Genomic DNA, 23,373 nt, shown 5'->3' on the forward strand with positions numbered 1-23,373 from the left:
GGCGCCCAATTTTTTTCTTTTCTGCCGGTGTGTGCAAGTTCGCGCCAGTCTGCGCCTTGTCGTGCCAGTGTGCTGTGTGAGACGCTTGTATTCTAAGAATTCTTTTCTGAAATTTCGAGATTTTTAGCAACTCTAACACTCACACGTCATTTGGGGCCTGGAGCCCTGTTCACGCGCGCGCGAGGCGTGCAGACAGGGTTGCCAGGTTGTTGAGATTTCGGGGCGGAAAGATGCGGCCCGCGGTGCCGGTAGGCCACTCGGAGAAGGGAGCCGGCATTGGGCTGTCCGAGGTTTTCCGGCAAACAAAAAGGAAAACAGATGGTCCCCAGCACTTTGCGTTTCCGGAAATTTCCAGGAAAAACAGAGGGTGTTTGGTGCTCCATTCTGGAAACTCGCGAGTTTCCCTGAGTCTGAGAGCTGGTCTGGGGCAAAATCGGAGGCAAAATTGAGGAAATCGACAAAATACCCAGGCGGTCGGAGGGTAATTTCCAGGTATACACGGGTTCTCCGCAAAATGGCCTAAAATTTGGCTGATTTTGGGCCCAACCAGCCTCAGACTCGGCTCAGAGCCCAAAATTTGACGATTTGTGTTGTAGAGAAAAAAGGAAAGGAAAACAGACGGGGTGCGAGAGGCAAACCTCGGACAGCCCAAAGCCGGCAAGAATGGCGTCGAGCGATTCTAAAGTCAGGTGTGGCACTGGGCGAACATCGGCCGTCCCTCAGTGCTTCCAGCCTGCCCGCTTCAGTTTCCTCTTCGAATTTTGCACGTAGAAAAAAGAATAGCCCGGGTCGCGGGCCGCCGGAGCGGGCATTTCGAAGCACCGAGCGGGCAGCTCGAAGCACGCGGGCGCAGGCTGCCACCGCTGCCCGGGCGCCCCGAGCGGCGGCGGAGGGCCGCCCAGGCCACCACCAGTGCCCCTCCCACCGGCGGCGCGGCGGCAGCGGCGCCGACCGCCCCTCCATCAGCGGTGGCGCGACGGGTGTCGTCGGGGCGCCGGCAGGTGCCGCGCGCAGAGGGTGCCACCGGACCGTCCGACGCGCGCCCGGCGGATCCTTCGTCGTCCATGGCGGGCCGAGCACCCCCGCGTCGCTTCTCGGCGCATTGGAGAGCAGGGGAAGCTGCTGGCGTCGCCGCTGGGATCGGCGGCGGCGCCAGCAGCGTTCTCGGATCTGAAGCCGACTTTGAGCGCCGATCGATCGATCTGAGGGCTGGCCGATGGGTGGCGCTGGGACATCGCCGCCGCCGCGGAGGCCGGCGGCGACCAGAGGAGCGGTTGGGGCGCGTGGCGCATATGTTACCTGCCAAGTGAGCATTCAAGTGTGTTTCGAGATTTATTCGAGATTTGAAACTCAGATGTTATTATTAAATGAACTCGGGGGCACGGGACGCGGCACAAACGGGGCACAAACGCCAGGCTACAAAGACGGGGAGGCACGTAGTGACGCAGGGGGGTCTAGGCGGGGACGGCGGCGTCCTCCGACGCCGCGGCGACGGAGGCCGGCGAGCCTGAGCTCGGTCGCAATCTCTTCCGCCGCCGCGAGCTGCAGCGCGACTGACATGCGCTGGGCCTGCAGCGACAGCCACGACCGCGTCGACCAGCTCGCCTCGTCCTCGTGCTGCCGCTTCGAGAGCTTGTTGCGCACCTTGTCCTTCATCTGGTAGAACAGCCGTTTGACCGCGTTGCACCACCCGCCGAAGGTTTCGAACAGATGTTCGTTTCCAGTGGGAAGGTGCCAGACCTGATCTTAGAATCGCTCCGTCGCGCGCGCGCGAAAGAGAGAATTTTGCCACGCAAAAAATAGTTCCCAGTCAGTGATCAGTGTTGTTTGCTCCTTGGTGCTCTCGATGGCTGCGAAGCGGCGGCGGCTCGACATGGAGTCTCTGGCGCTCGAAGAGAGCGTTCAAAAGCGCATTGCTGCGTCGTATCTGATCAACTTTCGAGAGTACAGTCCGGCCGAAGCCGCCGCGGCCACCGGCTACACGCGAGCATCAGATGCAGCACTTTAGGTGGCGACGGAGCGCCGACGGCGGCGATGCGCTTTCGGATCAAAGCTGCGGCATGTGTGCTGGAGAGGGGGCGCCTCCCGTCCACCGGGTGCGATCCGGGTCGGCTATCGACTCGCTCTTGCGTCACGGCTCTGTTGCTACGGTGCTTGGCGGGAGTCAGGGTGTGGGACGCCGAGCCCTCTCGCTCTGAGCGTCGAGGCTCGGAGTCAAGACTGACGGTTCACGCTCTCTCCGCCCGCGCAGTGTTCGCATTCACGGCCGTGGCGCCGCTACTACCCACCATGACGACGGTGGGGTCGGGGGTGGCGATCGGTAGTCCGGCGATCTCGAGTGCTGGTGGCGGCCGATCCGGTCTCGAGGGGCCGAGAGCTCAAGGTGGCGACGGAGCGCCGACGGCGGCGATGCGCTTTCGGATCAAAGCTGCGGCATGTGTGCTGGAGAGGGGGCGCCTCCCGTCCACCGGGTGCGATCCGGGTCGGCTGTCGACTCGCTCTTGCGTCACGGCTCTGTGTTGCTACGGTGCTTGGCGGGAGTCAGGGTGCGACGCCGAGCCCTGTAGGAGCGCTTGCCGTACCGCTCCTTGCTCTTCCAGACAACAAAGGATCCTGCAGCTTTGGCCGCATCTGGGATCACACACGAGTCGGTGAGGCGCGTGCCGCCCTTGATCGAGTCGAGGCTCATCGCCCGATCCAGCAGAGCGCCGCCCCCGGTGACCCAGCCGAGCACCGCACGGAGGGTGTCTGCGGCGGGAAAGCCTTTGGCATCGAGCAGGCGTACGCGGCGTGCGCCGCGTGCCATCTACACGGTGTTTAAAAGCGGCGATCGCGGATATTCGAAGCTCGTTTTCTTTTTCTCGCTACGGCGTGTCACTGGTGACGAACCCCTGCTCCTTGGTGCTCTCGATGGCTGCGAAGCGGCGGCGGCTCGACATGGAGTCTCTGGCGCTCGAAGAGAGCGTTCAAAAGCGCATTGCTGCGTCGTATCTGATCAACTTTCGAGAGTACAGTCCGGCCGAAGCCGCCGCGGCCACCGGCTACACGCGAGCATCAGATGCAGCACTTTGGGCAAAGCGCCTGCGCTCTGCGTGCACGCCATACAAGCAATGGGGTAAGAGGCGCGGCCCTGCGCCCATCATGACCGAGCAGGACGCGGATGCGCTGGGCGAGGCGCTCTATGACGATCCAATGGGCACGGGCGTCGGCCGCGTGGACCTCAACATGCCTGACGTGAGCACGTCCACTTTATACCGCGGGCTGATTGCGCACGATTGGCGCGTTCAGCCGCCCGTGGGCGACCTTGGGCTGGAGAATGACGCGCCAAGAAGGCAGATACGTCTCGAATTCTGCAAGAGGGCCGCTCGACGCTCGCTTCACGTGAAGGGAACCTTCTCCGACTCAAAGTACTTTGGTGGCGGCGGCTCTTTTGTGCCAAATCCCTACGGCAAGAAGTGGGCGCGAGACGGCAAGCCCCGGTGCATAGATCTACGCAAAGCGTCCTTCAAACAGCACGTGTACGCCGCCATCACGCCGTACGGCGCGTCCGACATCTACTTTGCTACCGGGACTACCGGCATCGCGCACGGCTACTTGAAGGAGCGCAACGTGAAGAAGTCCGCGCTGAAGGCGGCCGCCCAGGCACTTGGCCTCGACGTGTCGGGAACAAAGGCCTCGATCATGGAGCGCCTCTTGCAGCATGCGGGCGGCGATCCGGACAACCCCAGCCTCGTCGCCCATCTGGGCTCACGCCCCATCCGGCCGGGCGTCGGAAACGAGGAATATGTGGATATTTTGCTTGGCCTCGGACCGTACAGTGGCCAGAAGGGGCTCCTGCGGGATTGCCAGGATAGATTTGCGGGGACTCGGTACGCAGACAGCTGGTGGTGGCAGCAGGATGGCGCGAGCGTGCACACGCAAGGCCACACCGCGAGGGGCGAGGCGACGGCCGAGGCGATCAAGTCGGTGGCGCCGAACCAAACCACGGACTGGCCGTCACGGTCGCCTGATTTGTCGTTGATTGAAAGCACTTGGGCATACGCCGAGCGGCTGCTGTGGACCGATTACAGAGACCAGTGGACCGACGCGGCTTCGATGCGCGAGGCGCTGAAGAAGCTCTGGCGTGAGCGCATCACGCCAGAGTACTGTAAGAACTTGTTCGGCTCGTGGGAGGGGCGGCGGCGGGGGTGTATCGAGGTGGGCGGCGGGAAAGTGAAGGGGCGTTAGTGTGATTCACGCATGCTCTCATGACAGCTGTAAAAATTCCGCCTCCCATGGTATGCGACAGCAAGAGCGATGTGTGTTCTGCCGCCTCACCAGTGACCGAGCGGGGGGCCGAGGGGCGGAGAGCTCAAGGTGGCGACGGAGCGCCGACGGCGGCGATGCGCTTGCGGATCAAAGCTGCGGCATGTGTGCTGGAGAGGGGGCGCCTCCCGTCCACCGGGTGCGATCCGGGTCGGCTATCGACTCGCTCTTGCGTCGCGGCGCTTTGCTACGGTGCTTGGCGGGAGTCAGGGTGCGACGCCGAGCCCTCTCGCTCTGAGCGTCGAGGCTCGGAGTCAAGCCTGACGGTTCACGCTCTCTCCTCCCGCACAGAGTTCGCATTTACGGCCGTGGCGCCGCTACTACCCACCATGACGACGGTGGGGTCGGGGGTGGCGATCGGTAGTCCGGCGATCTCGAGTGCTGGTGGCGGCCGATCCGGTCTCGAGGGGCCGAGAGCTCAAGGTGGCGACGGAGCGCCGACGGCGGCGATGCGCTTTCGGATCAAAGCTGCGGCATGTGTGTTGGAGAAGGGGCGCCTCCCGTCCACCGGGTGCGATCCGGGTCGGCTATCGACTCGCTCTTGCGTCACGGCTCTGTTGCTACGGTGCTTGGCGGGAGTCAGGGTGCGACGCCGAGCCCTCTCGCTCTGAGCGTCGAGGCTCGGAGTCAAGCCTGACGGTTCACGCTCTCTCCTCCTTCACAGAGTTCGCATTCACGGCCGTGGCGCCGCTACTACCCACCATGACGACGGTGGGGTCGGGGGTGGCGATCGGTAGTCCGGCGATCTCGAGTGCTGGTGGCAGCCGATCCGGGCTCGAGCGGGGCGGAGAGCTCAAGGTGGCGACGGAGCGCCGACGGCGGCGATGCGCTTTCGGATCAAAGCTGCGGCATGTGTGCTGGAGAGGGGGCGCCTCCCGTCCACCGGGTGCGATCCGGGTCGGCTATCGACTCGCTCTTGCGTCACGGCTCTGTTGCTACGGTGCTTGGCGGGAGTCAGGGTGTGGGACGCCGAGCCCTCTCGCTCTGAGCGTCGAGGCTCGGAGTCAAGACTGACGGTTCACGCTCTCTCCGCCCGCGCAGTGTTCGCATTCACGGCCGTGGCGCCGCTACTACCCACCATGACGACGGTGGGGTCGGGGGTGGCGATCGGTAGTCCGGCGATCTCGAGTGCTGTGGTTTTACCTCACACCCATGGTCTCACAGTGTGCCGGCAGTCGCCGAGTCGCCGAGCAGTGTCGCTCACACAAGCGGCAGCACAAGTGACTGAGGGCCAGTGAGGGCGAGCCCATCGCTGTCACAGCTGTGGCAGCCGCACAGTAGGGGCTGTGTCAACTTGTGCAGAGTGTGTGAGCAGCAGAGGAGCTGCTCTCCAGGCTTCTGTCGCAAAGAGCTGCATGCCACCGAAAGCGCTGTCGAGGTTCGCCGAGCGCGGCGAAATCCGGGGACACCGTCACCGACGAGCGCGTTGGAGTATTCACGCTCCGGCGGCCACACACGCACACGCAGCGCCGTGCCTCGTCCACAGTGAAACCCACCTCCAGGAGACCAGAAGACGTGCGAGGTCCGAGGTGCGTCTGTGGAGAGCTGGGGCAGTTGATTTAAAAAATGACAAGCGCGCGGGTAGCCCACGCCGCCCACCACGCGAGAATTCTACGCGAGATCGCGGCGTCATACCCGTCCGGTCGCCGGGCCCGCTTTGTCGTCGCCGCGACGCTCCTCGGCGTGGCCTACGCGCGGGACGTGCATGTCGGGCGTCGAGACGCCGAGGCGTCGAGACGCTTCGGCGGCGGGGGACTCGAGAGGGTGGGTGTTGGTGCGCGGAGGTCAGCAGGGCGTGGCGCGAGGGGAGTGCGCGCCTGCGCTCGCCGCTGCGTACCGCGCGGCTACGAAGAAGTAGTCGGAGAGGCGGTTGAGGTAGACACCAACCTCGGCCGGGCAATCCCCTGCCTCAACCAGCGGCACCACGCAGCGCTCCGAGCGGCGGCAGACGGCGCGAGACAGGTGGAGGGCGGCCGCCGGCGCGCCGCCGCCCGGCAGAATGAAGACGGTGAGGGGAGGAAGCTGCGCATCCATCGTGTCGATGCGCGCCTGGCGCCAAGGTGTGGAGGTGTGCGGCGGCGGAGGCTGTGGCGGGGGCGGGAGTGCGACACACAGTGGCAACGTGCGGTGTGAGCGGTTGGTGGAGGGTGTGGTGGAAAGTGCGGAGGAGAAGACAGCAGGGAGCGGAGTCGGAGAGCGGCGCGGCACGCCTCGAGCACGCTCGCCTCGGCGGCGCCGTCGATCCCGACGCGCTGCAGGTGCTTCTCCGACGACGAGGTCTGCGGCGTCGCAATCGCAGAGCCCACGTCGAGCAGCAGCCGCTGTGCGCCCTCGAGCTGAGGCAGCAGCCACCGCAGGCCAGCCGGGCCGGGAGCGGGCGCCACGCTCGCCTCCACGGCCTCCTCCTTGGCGCATCCCGCCGCACCCTCCTCGCAGTGCGCACGCGCGAGGCCGATGGCCGCGCTCAGTTCGTCGACCGCGCCGAGCGCATCAAAGACCACATCGTCCTGGCGCGACAGCGGTGAGCGTGGCGCTCACCCGAGCACGGTGGATGGTCGCTAGTTGTTGTGAAGCCGCAGCGCTTCCTCCTCGGGGCTGCGAGCGGCGAGCGGGCGCTGCGAGCGCGCTGTGCGCGGCGCTGTGCGGGCGCGGTGAGGCACCTTGCGCCGCCGCTCGCCGTTGAAGAGGGACGACTTGCCCTTGTCCCCGGTGCGCGTGTAGACGGTGAAGCCGGTGCGTGTGAAGCCGCGCAGCGCTGGCGTGGCGGCTGAGAGGCGCTGGCCCGAGCGGGCGAGGGAGCTGAGAGCAGCGCGCATATTCTTACATGGTCGCTCTCGCCCTCCACCTTGTGCCGCGAAATGTCGGCGATTTCTCGTCTGGATCAGAGCTTGGCAACCTTGCTTTCACGACCGTGAAATCAAGTACGTATCGCAAGAACGTGGGCGGAAATGCCCCCAGCCCACACGCCCTTGCTGACGACACGCCAGCGCCCCTCGCGTACGTGCGCCTCAGCTCAACCACGGACGTACTTCGACACTACGTACGTACTGTCAAAACAGGGACGTACATACATGCAAGTACGACCTTACTCCTCAAATTTTCTCTTCGGCTCGCTCCGCTCGCTTCTGTGCGCAAGAGCCGGTCCTCGCGCCGGACGTCGGCGGCTCCTGGCCCTATCCTGGCCCTAATCTACGCAGAGAACCCAGCCGGGGCGGCCGCCGTAGCCCTCGGCCCAAACGTATCCCTGGCCGTTCACCAGCGGCGCGTTCTCCGCAGCCGCTGCACGGTCTCGTCAGTCAGCAGCGTCTTCGACTGGCGGTCCTCGATCATGGCCGCCTGATGATATTTAAGCGCTCGGAGCACTTGTTAAGATGTACACAAACAGCGCACCCACGGCGCACCCACCCCACCCTCCCAACGCCGACCTCGAGAGCGCCCCCCCCCCCCCACCCACACACAACCACCCGCCGCCGCCGCCGCAGCGCTTCAGACCTCATCCGACCATATCTTGAAGTGCTTCTTCTTGAAGTGCCTACGAGACCGCACGAGGTAAGAGGAGTTGGGGGACATCTCAAACAGGCAATCTGGAAATGGGGGTGTGGGGCCGTCGGCTGGCAGGGGGTTTTGCGCACGAGCTCCAAATGTTGCCGTTGTTGGGGAAGGTCAAGAGCTCGCCGCACGGGACCACCGTTCCGCGTGGTCCAGCCGTCGGGCAAAGGCAGCGCCACTGCTTCGTACCAACAGCCGCCCCCTTTTGGCAGACGCCAAAGGACCACATCTTGCCGGGCGCAGAACCCTTGGGCATCGTGGGTGCGATGTAGTCGTCGGTCTTGCAGCGGGAGGCGGCCCACTGCTCTGCAGTGCAGCCTTTCCACTCCGGCCGGGACTGCTTCCACGGCTGGTACGACGGCATTGCCACCTCGGGGCCGGACGCAGCCGCCTGCGGCGGCGCCGGCGCGCCCGCGGGTAGTGCCGCTGTCCGCTGGTCAGAGCCGTCTGCCGCCTCGCCCGCGCCGGCGGCCGCGGGCGCCGCTGCATCGGCGGGCGGAAAGTACGCGTGCAGGCGAAGGAGGCGGAGCGTGTCTTTGCCACAGCCAATAAGAACGTGCGAGTACGGTCTTGTTTTGGGCAAAACAAGAACGTGATTGCATCACTCGCTAAGGACGTGAAAACAAGGCCTTCCCCAGGGCAAGTACGTACTTATCTCTGAAAATTTTCTTCGCGCGCTTACGCGCGCGACTAGTTCACGCCCTACGGGCGTGTGGCCTGCGGCCACTAAGGTTGCCAAGCTCTGGTCTGGATACTCTCTCGAGGTTCTCGAGGTGGATATCCTTTGACCGCGTCTGGATACTCTGTATAGACCCCGTCGGCAAAGATTTTTCCCCTCCGTGTGCGTGTGGGCTGCGCGTTGGTGCCCCCTTGCGTGGTGTCTCGCGACGCAGGTTAACTTTTTAACGTCCTAACCCCGTGAGCCGTGGCCCGTGCGGTGCGCGACTGTACATGTAGCCGTGTTCAGCTAGGGCCCGTTTTTTTTTGCTGTGACCGCATTCGGTCAGTACGGTACCAGGGCGTCAAAATGAGCAAAAACGGATGTCACATGCAATTCCTCGTTGAAAACTACCGCTAGGAAGTGGTCTCCCACTCCCGAAGCCGAACTTTTAGTGACGCGCCCGTTTCGTACGTCCGTTCGCGTTCCCTACGGGGTGAGGACCTTAATCCTTATTGGTGACTAGATTTCAAGCTCGGACGAAGGAACATAAATATCTTAACGGCCAGGGGGGGGTGTTGAGAAACACCCAGGGGTGTGCCGAAGCACATACCTACGTTTCTCGAGGCCATTATAATGCCGGCACTCACGGCAGGGTTCCCTAACGGGCGGGTCATTTAACGCATTCATACTCAATGTGGCGCAATATGTCGTGGATATCCTGGCTCACAAACGCATCCGTCGTCATCGACTTGTTGAACACATCCAGAGTAACTCGATGTTGAACCCCATGCCTTTGGGGATGGGGTGTCAAACGGAAGGGCGGTGAGGATCACAACCGGACCCGCAGGTGCCTGCCAAACTCCAGGCGTGCTTGGTGAGGTTGGTGTGGCTCGCCAAGGGCGTCCGCAGAATGCAGCACTGCATGTGCGCAATAACAAAATACAAAAACTTCTGTTTTTCATGATAAGGTGGTTGACCTGACCTCAGAATCACTCCGCTGTCCCGGGATGTCATCCTATCGTGCGTCATGCTCATGGCTCATGCTACACTTCGTGAGATTTGCTATGCCGTGCAGCGAGCTGAAAAACGAGCATCCAGGATGCAGAAAATTCCGAATTCGAGCGCGAACCAGAGGCACCCAAGGCCTCCAGGCCGAAGTACTACGGTTACAGCTGACGTCGGGCGTGCGGGATGCGAGCCGTTACCCGATAATCATGATGGACGATGCCGTCGATGGGGAAGGGCTCGTCGAGTGCCGCCGGGGCGATCATGTAGCGTCGCGTGGAGAGTGTGTGGGGGATGTTGAGTGGGGATCCACAGCGGGCTGCGACAACCGCTGCCACGTCCTGCTTGGCTGCTCACTGAGGAGGATGCTACGGAGGAGATGCTCACTGGGGAGGAGATGCTCACTGGGGAGGAGATGCACCACCCTTTGAGGCCCGCCGGCCGCCTCATGGTGGCATTACGCTCGGTGACATTCCACACGAGACCCTGCTGCACGAGTGCGCTGTACGCGCCCTTGACCTTTGGGAACCGAGTCGTGCAATCGTCAGCAACGAGTTTGCCGGTGGGCGCCACCGTCGAGTAGGCGAAGCAAAGGTCATGTGCGGGAGTGGAGCCGTCGTGCCCGCCGTCAACAAACCAAAGGTCACAGCGCGGCGTGCGACCTGCGTGCACGTCCTTAGCGAAAGCAGGCAGCGTCACCTGCGTAGTGCCGCGGTGGAATGTCAGGCGCCCTGGGAACTGCGCCTGCAGCCATGCCTCGGAGGCGTTGGACCATGCCAACCACCCCCGACCCAGGCACATACGCGCACGCGCGACAAGCACCCATCAGCCGACGCTAACTACTTACCTAATCCGCGAGAACAGGCCTCGCAGCCCCCTGGCTTTGCACGGCAGACATCCGCGGTGGCTAGTGGGACACCTAGCTGCACAAATGGGCAGCCAGCACTAGTAACGGTGAGGAGGATCCAAGGGCCGGTCTCCCGGAAGGAGTGGCACGTATCTTCAGCCCCCCATGCGAGAGGGACCCCCCAGTGTTCGCGCTCTGAACCTTGATCCAGAGCCTGACCCCGCGGCGCGCCACGACACCGTGGCGGCTCGCACGCCGTGGGGGGGACGACCCCCATAAGCGCCGCAGGTACGCCCCGCTCAGCCAGGATTGCGGCGCAAGCGCACACTCACCGGCCGCGCGCAAGCGCGCGGCCGCGCCATCTCGCGCACGCGCGTCAGGCCCCAGCGTCGACTCGGCGAGCAGGATGGACCTTCGGCTGCGTGTCACCCCTATAATATTTCCAGGGATTTCTTTTGCAAGACAGGAATGCTCGCCGCGATCATCTGTGGGCCTCCTGGTGTCCTTCGGCCTCCTGCGCTCCGCTCGGGGCGAGCTGCAATGGGCCTCTCTGATCTCTTCGGCGGGAAGGCTGCCAGCGGCGCCAGCGGCGCAGCCGTCACGCTGCCAGCCGACTCCGCCCCCTCTTGGTCGGACTTGAAGGCCGCGGTCGCTGCGACCCCGGCTGGAGAAATGCTGGGAGAGGAGCGGGCGCTGCAGGCAAAGGGGCTCGGCCCGCCTCACACCGACGCCCGCTTGCGACTCTTCGGAGCCAAGTCGGAGAGCGAGGTGCGCGTGACGCTGTTCCGCGACACTGCCGCGTGGTGCCCGTACTGCCAGAAGGTGTGGCTGCTGCTGGAGGAGAAGCGGATCCCTTACAGGCTCGACAAGATCAACATGCGGAGCTACGGCGACAAGCCGCGCTGGTTCCTCGACAAGGTGCCCAACGGCCTCCTGCCGGCGATCGAGATCGACGGCAACTTCATGACGGACAGCCTGCCGATCATGCAGGCGCTGGACCAGACATTCAGCGGTGAAGGGACGCCGAGGTGCTGGAGGGGTCGGACGGGCTCGTGTCTGTGCACAGCGTCTCTTCACACCTCCAGCTGTGAACAGGCGAGCGGCGCAGCTGGTGGCTGTAGCCGTACCTGTGCACAGCGTCTCTTCACACCTCTGGCTGTGAACAGGATGGTCCCGCCGCCCGGCCCCGAGCGCGACCGCGCCTCGAAGCTTCTCGGCCTCGAACGCGAGCTGTTTGGCGCGTGGTGCAGCCTCACCTTCCAGCCGGGCAAGGGCCTGATGGACCGCAACGAGCGCGCCTTCATGGCGACGCTCCGGCGCGTCGACGAAGCGCTCGGCGAGTCGACCGGCCCATGGTTCCTCGACTCTGCCGACCACCCCACGCTGGTTGACCTGCAGTACGTGTCGCATGTCGAGCGGATGCTCGCGTCGGCCCTCTACTGGAAGGGGATCCAAATACGCGGCAGCGGCCGCTTCTCGAACCTCGAGGCGTGGCTCGCCGCCTTTGAGGAGCGGCCCGCTTACCTAGCGACCAAGAGCGACTACTACACGCACGTGATGGACATCCCGCCGCAGTACGGCCCGGGCTTCTCCGTCGACGAGGCCACATCTCCCCCTATCTCCCCCCTATCTCCCCCTATCTCCCTCAAGCGGTACCTGCAGGCAATCCACCGCACCGCCCCTCACGAGCCTAGAAGCGGACTGCGCATTCCTGTCGTCCAACCAGCGCTCGAGAGGACACGCACTCCGCCGTCTTCGGCCGTATTCTGCGGTACTCGCTGCATTCGTCGCCCCTCGTATTCACGCCCGGTGCTCTGAGGACAGTCTCCACTGTACTCGTAGCCCGTGTATTCACGCGGTGCTCTCTGAGTACGCTGCACGATGCCGCATTCACGCCCTGATGTTGGCGTGTCATCACGTAGGCGCGAGAGGCCGCTGCCGCCATTGACGGCCGCGGCGGCAGCTGGTCGCTGCCGCTCGACTTGCAAGGGTCGGCGTTCGAGCCGCTGGCGCCGCTGCAGGCGGCGTTGGGCGACGCCGCGGCGCGGCACGAGGCCGCCCGGCGAGCTCTCGCCGGGCTGGCAAGTGCAGGGCCCGTCCGTGACCTGTTGGAGGCCTCTCTGCAGGCCGCCTTTGAGCTCGTTGCCAACCACGCCGCCGTCGTGCGCTTTGCGGCGCGCGGTACCGGCGCGCCCGGCCGGAAGCGCTTCCAGGTGCCGCGCAGGGAGACTGCTCTCTACACGGCCGACACGTCTCACACTTCGCCTCGCCTCGCCTCGCATTGCCTCTCCTCTCCTCGCCTTGCCTCGCCTTGCCTCGCCTCGCCTGCCTCGCCTCGCCTCGCCTCTCCTACTGTCGCCGATCCGTCGCCTCTCCTACTGTCGCCACTGTCCGCGCCCACAGGCGCCGCTCGCCGATCCGTACGCCACGCCCAACGAGCAGGCCGTCGCCGCGGTGGACGTGTGCCTTCGCCACGTGGCCGCCGCGCTCATCAGCGGCGCCGAGGAGACGGCGGCCGCGGCCGAGGCCGACCTGGCGGCTGTCAAGGGCGCCGACGGCGGGCGGGCCCTCTCGGCGTGCCTCATCTACCTGCGCGACCGCATCGGCGTGCCGCGCGACATGAGCCAGCCGGCGGCCATGAACCTGCGGGCGCACCTCAACGCGCTCATTGCGCTCTGCTGAGCCCGCGCGAGTGCAGTGATAGCAACTGGATCAGCCTCGCGGGCCAGTCTGCGATGTGAGATGCGCACGAGGCGATACCCGGGTGACACGGCCACCTGCTTTGGCCTACGTTACCTCGCGCAGGCGGCATGCTACAACCGGCTGACTCACGCGTCCTGGCAGTGGCCAGGGCGCTGGGTTAGTGTAGAAATTCTGTTCACCGTGGTAAAATTCTTCGCATGTTGTGTGAGAGTAAAAGGAGTTGCAGGTCCTAAGGAGAGATTTTGCGGCTGGCCGAGAGCCTGGTGCCTGCACGCTGCAGGCCTGGAGAGAGCACTTACTAAGCACTAACGAAGGTGAGGCGAGTAGAGCGCGCACACTTCACTTGGCTTTAGGGCGTACGTGAAAAGAGACTTAAATTATCTTAAACTCTAAAGAGTAAAGACTAAAGTCCACAATTGGGCTTTTTGGCCAAAAAGCAACAAATCCGTAGCGCGTAGGGTCGCTTAACGGCACCCCCGTGCGGTGCCGAGCGGCGCAGGGCCGGCCAAAGGACCAAACTGGACGGGACCGTGACCGGTTTGTAGTAGTCTGACTCCCTACAAATGAGAGCTTCGGCAAACGAAACAAGTTCAACCTGCTTCTCCACGAGACATTCGGCGGCGGCTTCTCGCCGCCTGCAGTTGCAAAGATCAACCGCCTTGCGCGCAAGGCTCAACGCTCGGGCGTTGACCGCACCGCGTACCCTCCCCACTCCCGCCTCTCATTTGTGTCACACCACGCGGAACGCATCTCCATCGCTTCGGGAGAGATTTTTAGCAATACCAAACAACTCTAACACTCATGATGTCATGAAGGGGGTGAACCGTGCCATCCTCGATCGCCGTGCTAAGCTCGCTTCCGAGCTCTCACGCCGCGCGTAGGGCCCCTAGGGGCCTAGAGAACACAACCCCCTCTCTCTTTTCTCCCAGTAAGCTAAAAGTACGTACAAATGTAAATGATTTCTCACCTCTCCTGTGGCCCCGGCGGGCCCCGCCCGCCGTAGGTCCGGCGTCAGCTTGGCCCCCGCCACTGGCCAACGCCATGAGGGCATACAACGGTGCCCTGCTTCTGTGTGTTGGGGCTGCGGCAGCGCCGTACCCAACGCCGAATCCGTCATCGACTCGCATGGGCTTCTTGGGGGGTCCACCAACAACGGCCCTCATGCGAAAGGCGAAGCAGCTCCTTGAAGCATTGCCGCTGAGCAAGCAGATTGAGATCGTGAGCGCTGAGGCCACCGGAACCAGCGCCTTCACACCGCCGCCGACCAAAATGACTGACGAGCAAGTCCTCGCCGAGCTGAGGGCTTCGCAAGCGTGGTTAGCGCCTCCAGCTTGCACGCGTCGCCCGGCGCGATCCACACAGGCTCCCAGCCGGCCACGGGGCACTCGTTGCAACCGTTCGGATGCATGATGTCCCTGTCGATGCGAATGATGTCCAGCAGCTCGCGCGAGATGTTGTGCGGGAAGTACGCCATGCTGCCTTCAAATTGGCACGGGTCGACCACGCAGTGCATGGAGCAATCGCGTGTCGCGAGGAGCACTGTGGTTGCCACCAAGCAGCCCATGAAACCTGTGCAAGTCGTGGCGTATACGACCTTGAGCCCGGGTGGCGTGGCGGCAATGGCTCCCTTTTCCGACATCGGCGTTGGCGGCGGACTGTCCCACAGCTGCTGTCCCAAGAACGCAGGTTGGCACGAAGAACGCAAGCGGTGGGAGCTCGCAGCGAACAAACTGCACCGCGCGTACAACACGTGTGGAGCAGCGCAGCGCGAGCTCTACCGGCTCAGTGGACGCGTGAGGGGCTAGCTGTGGCGCGCGCGCCGCCGCCGCCGCGGCCGGGCGTGGGCGCTCGGAGGCTCCGTCAACAATGGAAACCGGCGGGCGCTATAGGTTGCTGAAAGGAGGCGTCCCTCAACATGCGGCCACATCACCGAGGGTCACCGCTTCCCATTCGAACAACGAAGTTACTATTAATTCGGTCGAGCCCAGGCAGTACTTCCATCCGGGAGGGGGAGGGAAGGCTGAGTGCTGCATGTCCACAGCCTCCGTGGCCCAACGGACAAGGCGCCCGACTACGGATCGGGAGATTGTGAGTTCGAATCTCACCGGAGGTAATACGGGGAATTAGATCAATTGGCAGATCGCCCGCTTAGCATGCGGGAGGTACGGGGATCGAAGCCCCGATTCTCCACGTGCACCGTTGGTGTGAAACGTTGTTTTGCGCCAAGCGCCTGTTCACTGACGCCGGACCAATTTTGCCACTTCCCGCACCGCCAAGGATCGTCCCAATCCGCCGGGAGGCTCGAGTACGGCAGCCGTGCGGCGTGCGGCTGTAAGGCCGGGTGCTGGAGTGTGAGGCCGAATCCTCAGTCGCACGCGCACCGCTGCCCCCACGAATGATCACACGCATGGCATGGCACAGCGGAAGGCCCGCCTGCGAGCGTGGGAGACAGTCGCGGGGCGTGCGGTCTCAATGTATCGCAGGAGGGAGGCGTGAGTGGTGGGCGATGAGGGTGGTGTCCCGGATCTCGCTAAAAATGGCGGCGTTCTGTTATTTTTCACTTATTGTAAGGTTGGGTCTGCTGTGAGAGAGAGTTGTTTTGTCTAAATTCTTTATCGTTCTTGCAGACCCTGCAAACTCGCATGGGCTCCGCACGCTCGTGAGTACGACTGTAAAATGACCAGCCAGCAGAGCGTACCCAACATTGCCGCCGCGGCGGTGCTCCAGGCGTCCGAGGAGATGCCTGCGGGCTCGGCCGAGGTCCGCGGCTACGACTTTGACGCTGGCGTCGACCTCGCCGCACTCCTCGAGTCGTATGTTACCACCGGCTTCCAGGCAGCGCCGCCAAGCGCCGCTGCTGCCGCCCCCGCTGCCGACACTCTCTGATTTCACGCGTTTCGCAGCTGCCGCCGCCGCTGCCACCGCTGTGACTGCTGTGGCCGCCGCCGCTCCACAGGCGACCAACTTTGGGCTCGCCGTCGAGGAGGTCCGGAGGATGCTGGCGTGGCGCCTAAGTGACGAGGAGGCGCCTCCGCCGCCCGAGGGGATCGTCGCCGGCTCGGAGGAGGACTCGGAGATCCGCGACCCGGCCGAGCGGGCCAAGGTGCGGACCACCATCTTCCTCGGCTGCACCTCCAACCTCATCTCTGCGGGCACGCGAGAGTCGATCCGGTACTTGCTGCAACACAAGCTAGTCTCGTGCCTGGTGACGACGGCAGGCGGCGTGGAGGAGGACCTGATGAAGTGCCTCGCGCCGCACTACCTGGGCTCGCAGCGCGGCGTGGAGGGCTTCGCGCTCAAGGGCGCCGAGCTGCGGCAGAAGGGAATCAACCGGATCGGAAACCTGCTGGTGCCCAACCGCAACTACTGCTTGTTTGAGGACTGGTGGGTGGTGGTAGATGCGGGTCACGTGCACCCCTGTCTCCCGACCCCCCTCGGGGAGAATCGCACTTTCTTCCATCGCATTCTAGCCCTTGCATTGGCGCGCTGGTTGGTATGCACTGCACTTTACCACCGCTCTGCGCACTGCACTTTACCACACCCTCGCACCACCCTGACTTGGTGCACACACGACGCCAGGCTGACGCCCCTGCTCGACACGCTGATGGACGAGCAGGAGGCGAGCGGCGGCGCCACCTCGCCGAGCCGCATGATCTGGCGAATGGGCGAGAGAATCGACGACGCTTCCTCCATCTGCTACTGGGCGAACCGCAACCGCATCCCGATCTTTTGCCCGGCGATCACCGACGGCTCGATCGGCGACATGCTCTTCTTCCACTCGTACAAGCGGCCGGGCCTCGTCGTCGACCTCGTGCAAGACATCCGCGCGATCAACTCGATGGCGGTCGACGCGCGCCGCACGGGCGCGCCAGCAACGCATAGCGTCGTCGGCCCCTCCGTGCCCCCGGACACCAGAGACCCTCGCGTGCACGCTACCCCGCAAGAGCGCGCACGAGCTCGGCCTTGCGCCTCGCGGAGAAGCCCCGCACGCCCCTCCGCCGCGGCTGGTCGGCACCATGGCAACATAGGGCTAGCAAGCCATGCCGAGGCCTAGGGCTAGCAAGCCATGCCGAGGCCTAGGGCGAGCTCTCCCACTACCGAGCCCGCGATGGCGAGACCGAGACGGGGCGCTCCGGGGTCGGCTTGTATCGTCGGCGGGTACACGGGCGGCAGTCTAGGAGGCGCAGAGGGCGCCAGCAACGCATAGCGGCACCATGGCAAACATAGAGGGGCCCGCGGCGCACAGTAGCACCACAGTACCACACCCCGCGGCTCACAGCTGTGTGGCGCGCTCGGCGGCGGCGAGGAGGCGCTGCGCCCAGATCACCCGAGATTACTCGAGATCACCCGAGATTATCCGAGATCGCCCGAGATTGCTCGAGATCGCCCACGTGACACGTGTCGCCGCTGCGAGCAGGGATGCTCATCTGCGGCGGCGGCCTTGTCAAGCACCACATCTGTAACGCCAACCTGATGCGCAACGGCGCTGACTACGCCGTCTTCGTCAACACAGGGCAGGAGTTCGACGGCTCCGACTCGGGCGCCAAGCCCGACGAGGCGGTCTCGTGGGGCAAGGCGCACGCGCACACGCACCGCGCGCAGTGGCGGAGAGCGCACCGCCGCCTCACCTCGACGCCCTCGCCCTCGCCCTCGCGCGCCAGGTGCGGCCAGAGGCGACCCCTGTCAAGGTTTGCGCCGACGCGACTCTGCTGCTGCCGCTGCTCGTCGCGCAGACGTTTGCGCGCGAAAGAGGTGCTGAGGCGGCCGCCGCGGCCGCGCCGCCCTAGATCCCCCCCCCCCCCCCCCGCGCGCCCCAACTGGAACTCCGCTTTGGGGGCGTGCCGCACGGACATGTTCACGTCTTCGATGTTAGGAGACTAAGAATATCAGAGTCCCAGAGACACCATGTCAAAACTACAGGGGTAGGCAATGAAACGGAGCTTTGCGCCCTTTCCCACCCGCCGGGGGGGGCACCCAGGCCGGCCACCTGATCGGTAGTGGTGGACGGGAGGCGCGAACAGCGCCATCTTGGGGTCTACACGCCGACGGCCAGTGCTCCCGTCAGTGACTGACCAGGAAGAGGGGCTGCGTGGCCTTCTCAGCCGCCGGCCGCGCGTCCGTGTGGTCTACAGTTAACGAACCACGAGCCCTGCTTCCGTTTTAACACAAATTGGGTGGCGAACTCGGCGCCCATAGCTCTGGCTCGAGTTTTAGCGATTTCCGATTATGTCACGAGAAACGCATAAGCCGCTACATCGAAATGGCCGAGGTAGCCGAAATCGCAGCTTCCGCTGTAGCGGCTAATGCGTTCTCCGAGGTCATGTTCGTGGGCGGAAAACGAACCGGCGGGGCACCTTACGGGCTGTGTTCAAACGAGAGGCCAGAGCCTGTTCACGCGCGATGGCCAGCCGTGGTGAGTTGAAGGTCTCACGGGGCCACAACGAAGGCGCTCTCAAAAAATCTTGTGGGCAACAGGAAGGTGTGGCCAAAAACAACCAGCCCCCGTGGGAACGCACTCCCGGCTCCCATGCGTGGCCCCCTCCCGACACCGGAGGTCTCCGGGGCACGCCCCCGTGCACGCCTCCTCACCGATGACCGATGGCAAAAGAAATCGAACTCCGCACGGCTGACGCAAGCTGGATGGCTTGTCTGTTTTCCTTTTTTCTGGATGCCCCCCACCCCCCCTTAACGCGAATACAAAAGAATTTTCTCTCAAAAAACTAGGCACGGGACTGGCGCGCAGTGGCACCACACCAGTCACCACGATACGGCTCTACCCTCGCGGCCGCGCAGGACGAAAGAGCTGGAAGTGGAACCCCACGTCCCACGACGCAAATCATAAAATCTCCATCCGGACTGCCCGTGCACATGCACATGTACATGTTGTACATGTGACTCCCCCCCCTCTCCCCCCTCCCTCCAACGCAACATGAATGCCGCGCACAACATCCCACGGATGCTCCATGTGCGAGCTAGCTCTACTAATCGTCCCGTGTTTGCAGGTCATCGCCGCGCCGCACGTTTTGCGCACGACATCGCGCAACCGATCAGACCTGCTGCTGCACCGACGACGCCTCGCCTCCAGAGACCTCGCGCGCCTCCGCAGAGCTGCGGCTGCTCATCTTGGCGAACACCCGGCTGAGTCCGCCAAGGCTGCGCATCGCGAGACTGGTGCTGCCCTCAACGACGCTGCCTGAAGCGAAGAGGCCCGCCCGCGACCGAGCAGGGGTCGCGCCTAGGCTCTTTGCCAGAAGGACGAGCGACACCTGCGGGCAGGGACCCGCCCCTCGTCACGAAACGCTCGATGCGGGGGAGAGCTCGCTGTGGGAGAGAGGGCGCGCGCCTTGCGGTGGTGGCCGGGGAAGCAGGATTTTGCCAGGTCCTTGTAGAGTCCGCCGGCGATGAGCTCCTGCGGCGTTGGGGGGGGAGAGGGTTGGGGAGGAGGGGTGGCGGGACAGGCGCCACGTTGAGACATTCGCTCCTGCGGCGTGACTTCGAAAAACCTCGAGAACTGGCAGCCGCCGAGCGCGGGGTCGTTCTCGTGCGCCATGACGATCTTCAGCTTGTCCTCCCGCGCCTGCTTGACCTGCTCGGCCAGCCGCTCGTCGCTGACGAAGCTGTCCTCGTTGAGGTAGAGCAGCAAGTGCGTCGCGCTGGCCGGCCGATCATCGGTGGTGCAGATCGTGAGACCGGCGGTCTCACGATCTGGGGCAAAGGCGGCGGCGATCTCATCGGCCAGCGCCAGCGACCCCGCGTTGGCTGGCGAGGCCCAGAGCGTGCACGGTTTGGAAAAGGCGAGCGACTGGCTCTCGAGCTCACCCGACACGCAGAGCGGAAGGGAGGTCCTGTCCAGAAAGTTGGGCGAGCAGAGGAGCACCGCCTAGGTTGGTTCAAGTGGGGTTGGCCGGGAGGTAGAGTGAGAGAACGGAGCTGGCTGTGGCCGGCGGCGCCTCGGCGATGATCTTGAGCGAGATGAGCTGAAACTCATCGATGCGATACCAAATCGTGAGCGGCCAGTCGTTGTCAAAGATGGCCGGCTGCAGGTCCTCGGGGCACTCGTCGCGCAGCGCCTGGAGCGTCCCGCCGCCCTTTTCAGGGTCCGCTTCTTGGACGAGGACGAGCGGCTTGTCCTTCTCGAGCGACGAGCGGACCTCTCGGAGGCAGTTCTGTGGCGCGGGCGAGGCGGCAGATCTTGGGGCCAGGGTGCGGTAGAGGGGCGGGGTGGGAGGAAGAGGCGAGCCTTGGAGCGGAAGTAGCCCTGCGAGAGGAAGAAGAGGATGACCTGCGAGCTCTGGATGTACTCCTCCAGCGCCCCGATATCCTTGAGATCATCTACCTATGAGCACACCGCGGTGCGTCAGGGGGGCTCTGTGTGTAGCTTAAGCAGCGCTGATGAGCATGTGCGCACGTCGAGAAAGACTTTGATGTCCGGCAGCAGCTGCTCGAGCTCACCCTTGATGACCTTGACGGCGTCTTGACCGGTCGACCTATTCGTTTGGGTGAGGGACGGGGGTCACGCCGGCTGTTTTCGCTCCCTCTCTCCCTCCATAGCCGTGACTCACCAGATGTGGCTGTTGAAGAGGTGCCACGTGAGGCCCCTCACGATGCTCAGCTCGGGGGGCTGCTTGGTCGAGACGAGTCGGATCGTGGGGATCTTGGCGACGCGACGGGCGGCGATGATGGCGCCGACGAGGAAGAAGGCGAGCACGACTGCAACGAGGATGATCATCGAGTCGACAATCACATTGAGGCTGCGGAAGCCGAGGACATCGGCGGGATCTACTCCCTGGTACCGCTCCTGGATGCCGAGGAAGATGGTGCTCCAGTTGGTGCCGAGGAAGAGGAGGAGGAGCACGAGGCTCGTGGCGACGGCGAGCACGTTGTCCTCGACCCGCTTGTACGGCCGCACGACGGCGAGTGCGACGGCGTAGCATGAGCAGATGAGCGTCGCCACCACGAGGCGAACAAAGGCGCGCTCCTCCGGGATCAGAAGCACGAAGCCAGTCAGCACGAGCTTGCGCGCCAGCTCGACCGCCTCCCACCAGTACCAGGTCGTCTCGTACTCCCGGTGGAGGAAGGCGGTGGCCCGCGTCAGAGCATTCGGCGTCTTGGCCTGCAGCGGCTTGTAGCAAGCGGCGAGGAGCGACGTGAAGAGGACCAGCGAGCCGGCGGGCCAGAGGACGATGAAGCCGGTGGCGAGGGCGGTGATGGGTCCGTGATCGTCGGAGCCGCACTCGACGCTCGCGTCCTGCCGCATGTAGGAGACCTGCTCTAGCTCCTCGCCGGGCGGAGAGATGGTGTAGGCCTATCAGCAGAAACTTACGAGGACTGAGGGGTGTGGTGTTGTGAGCAACGGCAGTCATCAGCTGTGAGAGGGCGCCTGGCACGACCAGGAGCGGAAGATGGAGGCGCTGATGGAGGGCACGAAGCAGAAGATGAGCACCAAACCGGCCGGCGTGAGGTCGAGGAGGCCGAGGGCCGCCTCCGCGTACCACGGCCTCTCGCGCGGCGCCGGGGCGGCGCGCCAGCGGTAGAGCCGCAGACTTATCCCCGCGATCATGAGCAAGGCGATGAGGGCGACGGGGGAGAGGGCGATGGCGAGGAGCCGCAGAGCGTAGCCGAGGCACTGCTCCGGCAGGAAAAAGCCAGACCAGTCGATGGAGATCACGTTGGCCAAGTTGTCCGTCCAGCCCGTGTACTTGTCCGGCAGCCGCGCGGAGTAGGTGGAGGAGAGGACGGTGCAGATCTGATAGAAGCCAAACAAGATCTTGAGCTTTGCCGTCATTCCGCCCCCGACGTAGTACTTGACGGAGCGGTCTGCAAAGCGGAGGATAGGCCCGATGATGCGCTCCTTCCGCCACGGCATGTGGTAGGCCCACGCCGCCAAGCCGCACGCGACGCAGAGGCCGAGGACGAGGCCGGCGATGCGGCCCGCCGCCGCGCCGCGCGGAGCGCACTCCTTGCAGTTGACGCCATCGACGAGGTACTGGTTCTCTGCGGCGCAGAGCTGGCACTCGGGTCCTTTGAAGTCCGAAGCGCAGTACTCTGAGCCCGCCTCCACCATCCTCCGGCCTCTCGCCACCGGCTCGCTGCCGGCGCACCGCGTCTTGCCGGCATTGGCATTGCCGCCAAAGACGCGGCACTCTGTCAGCACGGCGGAGGAGGGGCTGGCGCGCCAGAAGCCGGGCGGGAGGACGAGGGAAGAAAGGGTAGTGTTGTCCGGACAGTCCGCGTTCGGCGGGCAAGGTTTGCAGTATTCGGTCGGGGATTTGAAGATGTCCCCTGGGTCGGCGCTCTGGAGCAGGTAGAAGCCCTCCTTGCAGATGGAGCAGGTGACGTCGCCGCTCTTGGAGCTGAGGGGGTGGGGGCAGAGAGTGCACTGCGAGAGGCCCTCGCTCGCCGCGTAGGTGCCCGCCTCGCACTCCTCGCAAGCGGTGCCGGAGGCTGCGTAGTGGCCGATAGGGCAGAGCTCGCAAGCGGGCATGTTGGCCGAAGAGGCGACGCTACCCGGAGCGCACGGCGTCTGCTGCGTGGAGCCCGTGGTGGCGAAGTGGCCCGGCGTGGCGTCGGTGCACTCGCTGGCGCCGGTCGCGCCCTGGTAGGAGCCCTCGGCGCACAGCTCACAGACCTCGTTGCGCGTGCCGCTCGCGAAGCTGCCCTCGCCGCACGCCGTCTGCTCGGTGGCGCCCCGGGCGGCGATGTGGCCCGGAGCGGCGGGCGTGCACTGCGAGGCGGCCGACAGGTCCGTCCTGTTCGAGGAGGAACCGCCCTCGCACGGCAGCGGCCTCGACGCGCCCGGCTCGCAGTAGCTGCCCTGCTCGCAGTCGAGGCAGGACGTCGCGCCCGTGTCGTTCTGGTAGGTCCCGCCAGCGCACAGCGCGCACTCGGAGAGGCCGGCCGTGGCGGCGTAGCTTCCCTTGGCGCACGCCGTCTGCTGCGTCGAGCCCGTGGTGGCGAAGTGGCCCGGCGAGGCGTCGGTGCACTGCGAGGCGTCGGTGAGGTCCGCCTTGTCCGAGTAGGTACCCGCGTCGCAAGGCAGCGGCGCCGATGCGCCCTTGGCGCAGTAGCGTCCCGCCTCGCATTCGCGGCAGGACGTCGCGCCTGTGTCGTTCTGGTAGGTCCCACCGACGCAGCTGGCGCACTCGGGAAGGCCCGCCGTGGCGGCGACGGTGCCCGGCCGACACGGCGCGCACGTCTCGCTGCTTTCCGCGCCCCGCGTTGCGCTCGCGGTGCCGGCGGGGCAGAGCTCGCACGCGGCGCTCGAGTTGGAGCCGTTGGCCGGGTTGAAGCTGCCGGCGGGGCA

The 23,373-nt window shown here is 64.7% G+C and overlaps 5 protein-coding genes across 5 annotated transcripts; 2 read left to right on the plus strand and 3 right to left on the minus strand.

The window, feature by feature from the left end:
* Positions 1-796: 796 nt before the first annotated feature.
* Positions 797-1,356, minus strand: EMIHUDRAFT_350870 (hypothetical protein). The gene is made up of 2 exons (XM_005759600.1): positions 850-1,356; positions 797-819 (listed from the first exon to the last, which is right to left on the minus strand). The coding sequence occupies exon 1, from the start codon at positions 1,290-1,292 to the stop codon at positions 963-965; it is 330 nt and encodes a 109-aa protein (XP_005759657.1). The 5' UTR covers positions 1,293-1,356; the 3' UTR covers positions 797-819; positions 850-962.
* Positions 1,357-5,940: 4,584 nt separating this feature from the next.
* EMIHUDRAFT_350873 (Cob(I)alamin adenosyltransferase) lies at positions 5,941-7,121 on the minus strand (the record flags this gene model as incomplete). Its single annotated transcript, XM_005759601.1, has 4 exons — positions 5,941-5,993; positions 6,143-6,354; positions 6,525-6,812; positions 6,966-7,121. Coding segments are annotated over 4 exons (709 nt in total), but the record flags the coding sequence as incomplete, so codon positions are not given.
* A 3,918-nt stretch (positions 7,122-11,039) lies between these two features.
* Positions 11,040-13,278, plus strand: GDA4 (glutathione dehydrogenase; the record flags this gene model as incomplete). The annotated part of the gene is made up of 5 exons (XM_005759602.1): positions 11,040-11,395; positions 11,534-11,969; positions 12,290-12,421; positions 12,494-12,580; positions 12,771-13,278. 5 exons carry the CDS (start codon positions 11,040-11,042, stop codon positions 13,047-13,049), a joined length of 1,290 nt encoding a protein of 429 aa, XP_005759659.1. The 3' UTR covers positions 13,050-13,278.
* Positions 13,279-15,726: 2,448 nt separating this feature from the next.
* On the plus strand, positions 15,727-17,857 carry EMIHUDRAFT_420637 (hypothetical protein; the record flags this gene model as incomplete). Its single annotated transcript, XM_005759603.1, has 7 exons — positions 15,727-15,905; positions 16,027-16,119; positions 16,174-16,454; positions 16,650-16,914; positions 17,350-17,353; positions 17,488-17,630; positions 17,732-17,857. The coding sequence occupies exons 1-7, from the start codon at positions 15,747-15,749 to the stop codon at positions 17,855-17,857; spliced, it is 1,071 nt and encodes a 356-aa protein (XP_005759660.1). The 5' UTR covers positions 15,727-15,746.
* A 1,002-nt stretch (positions 17,858-18,859) lies between these two features.
* EMIHUDRAFT_433028 (hypothetical protein) lies at positions 18,860-20,956 on the minus strand. The gene is made up of 7 exons (XM_005759604.1): positions 20,633-20,956; positions 20,479-20,557; positions 20,311-20,406; positions 20,021-20,236; positions 19,552-19,950; positions 19,414-19,479; positions 18,860-19,336 (listed from the first exon to the last, which is right to left on the minus strand). Exons 1-7 carry the CDS (start codon positions 20,797-20,799, stop codon positions 19,118-19,120), a joined length of 1,242 nt encoding a protein of 413 aa, XP_005759661.1. The 5' UTR covers positions 20,800-20,956; the 3' UTR covers positions 18,860-19,117.
* Positions 20,957-23,373: the final 2,417 nt, after the last annotated feature.

The sequence above is a fragment of the Emiliania huxleyi genome, assembly GCF_000372725.1.
Source record: "Emiliania huxleyi CCMP1516 unplaced genomic scaffold EMIHUscaffold_8, whole genome shotgun sequence".
Classification (NCBI taxonomy): Eukaryota; Haptophyta; order Isochrysidales; family Noelaerhabdaceae; genus Emiliania; species Emiliania huxleyi.

Bases quoted from the DNA above. Each gene is read 5' to 3' on its own strand.
- EMIHUDRAFT_350870 (XM_005759600.1), bottom strand. From the start codon at position 1,292: ATGCGCCACGCGCCCCAACCGCTCCTCTGGTCGCCGCCGGCCTCCGCG.
- EMIHUDRAFT_433028 (XM_005759604.1), bottom strand. From the start codon at position 20,799: ATGATCATCCTCGTTGCAGTCGTGCTCGCCTTCTTCCTCGTCGGCGCC. The intron at 20,407-20,478 runs GTGCGCACATGC...GTGTGCTCATAG, and splicing joins ACATCAAAGTCTTTCTCGAC to GTAGATGATCTCAAGGATAT. The intron at 19,480-19,551 runs GAGCGAATGTCT...CCAACGCCGCAG, and splicing joins TTTTCGAAGTCACGCCGCAG to GAGCTCATCGCCGGCGGACT.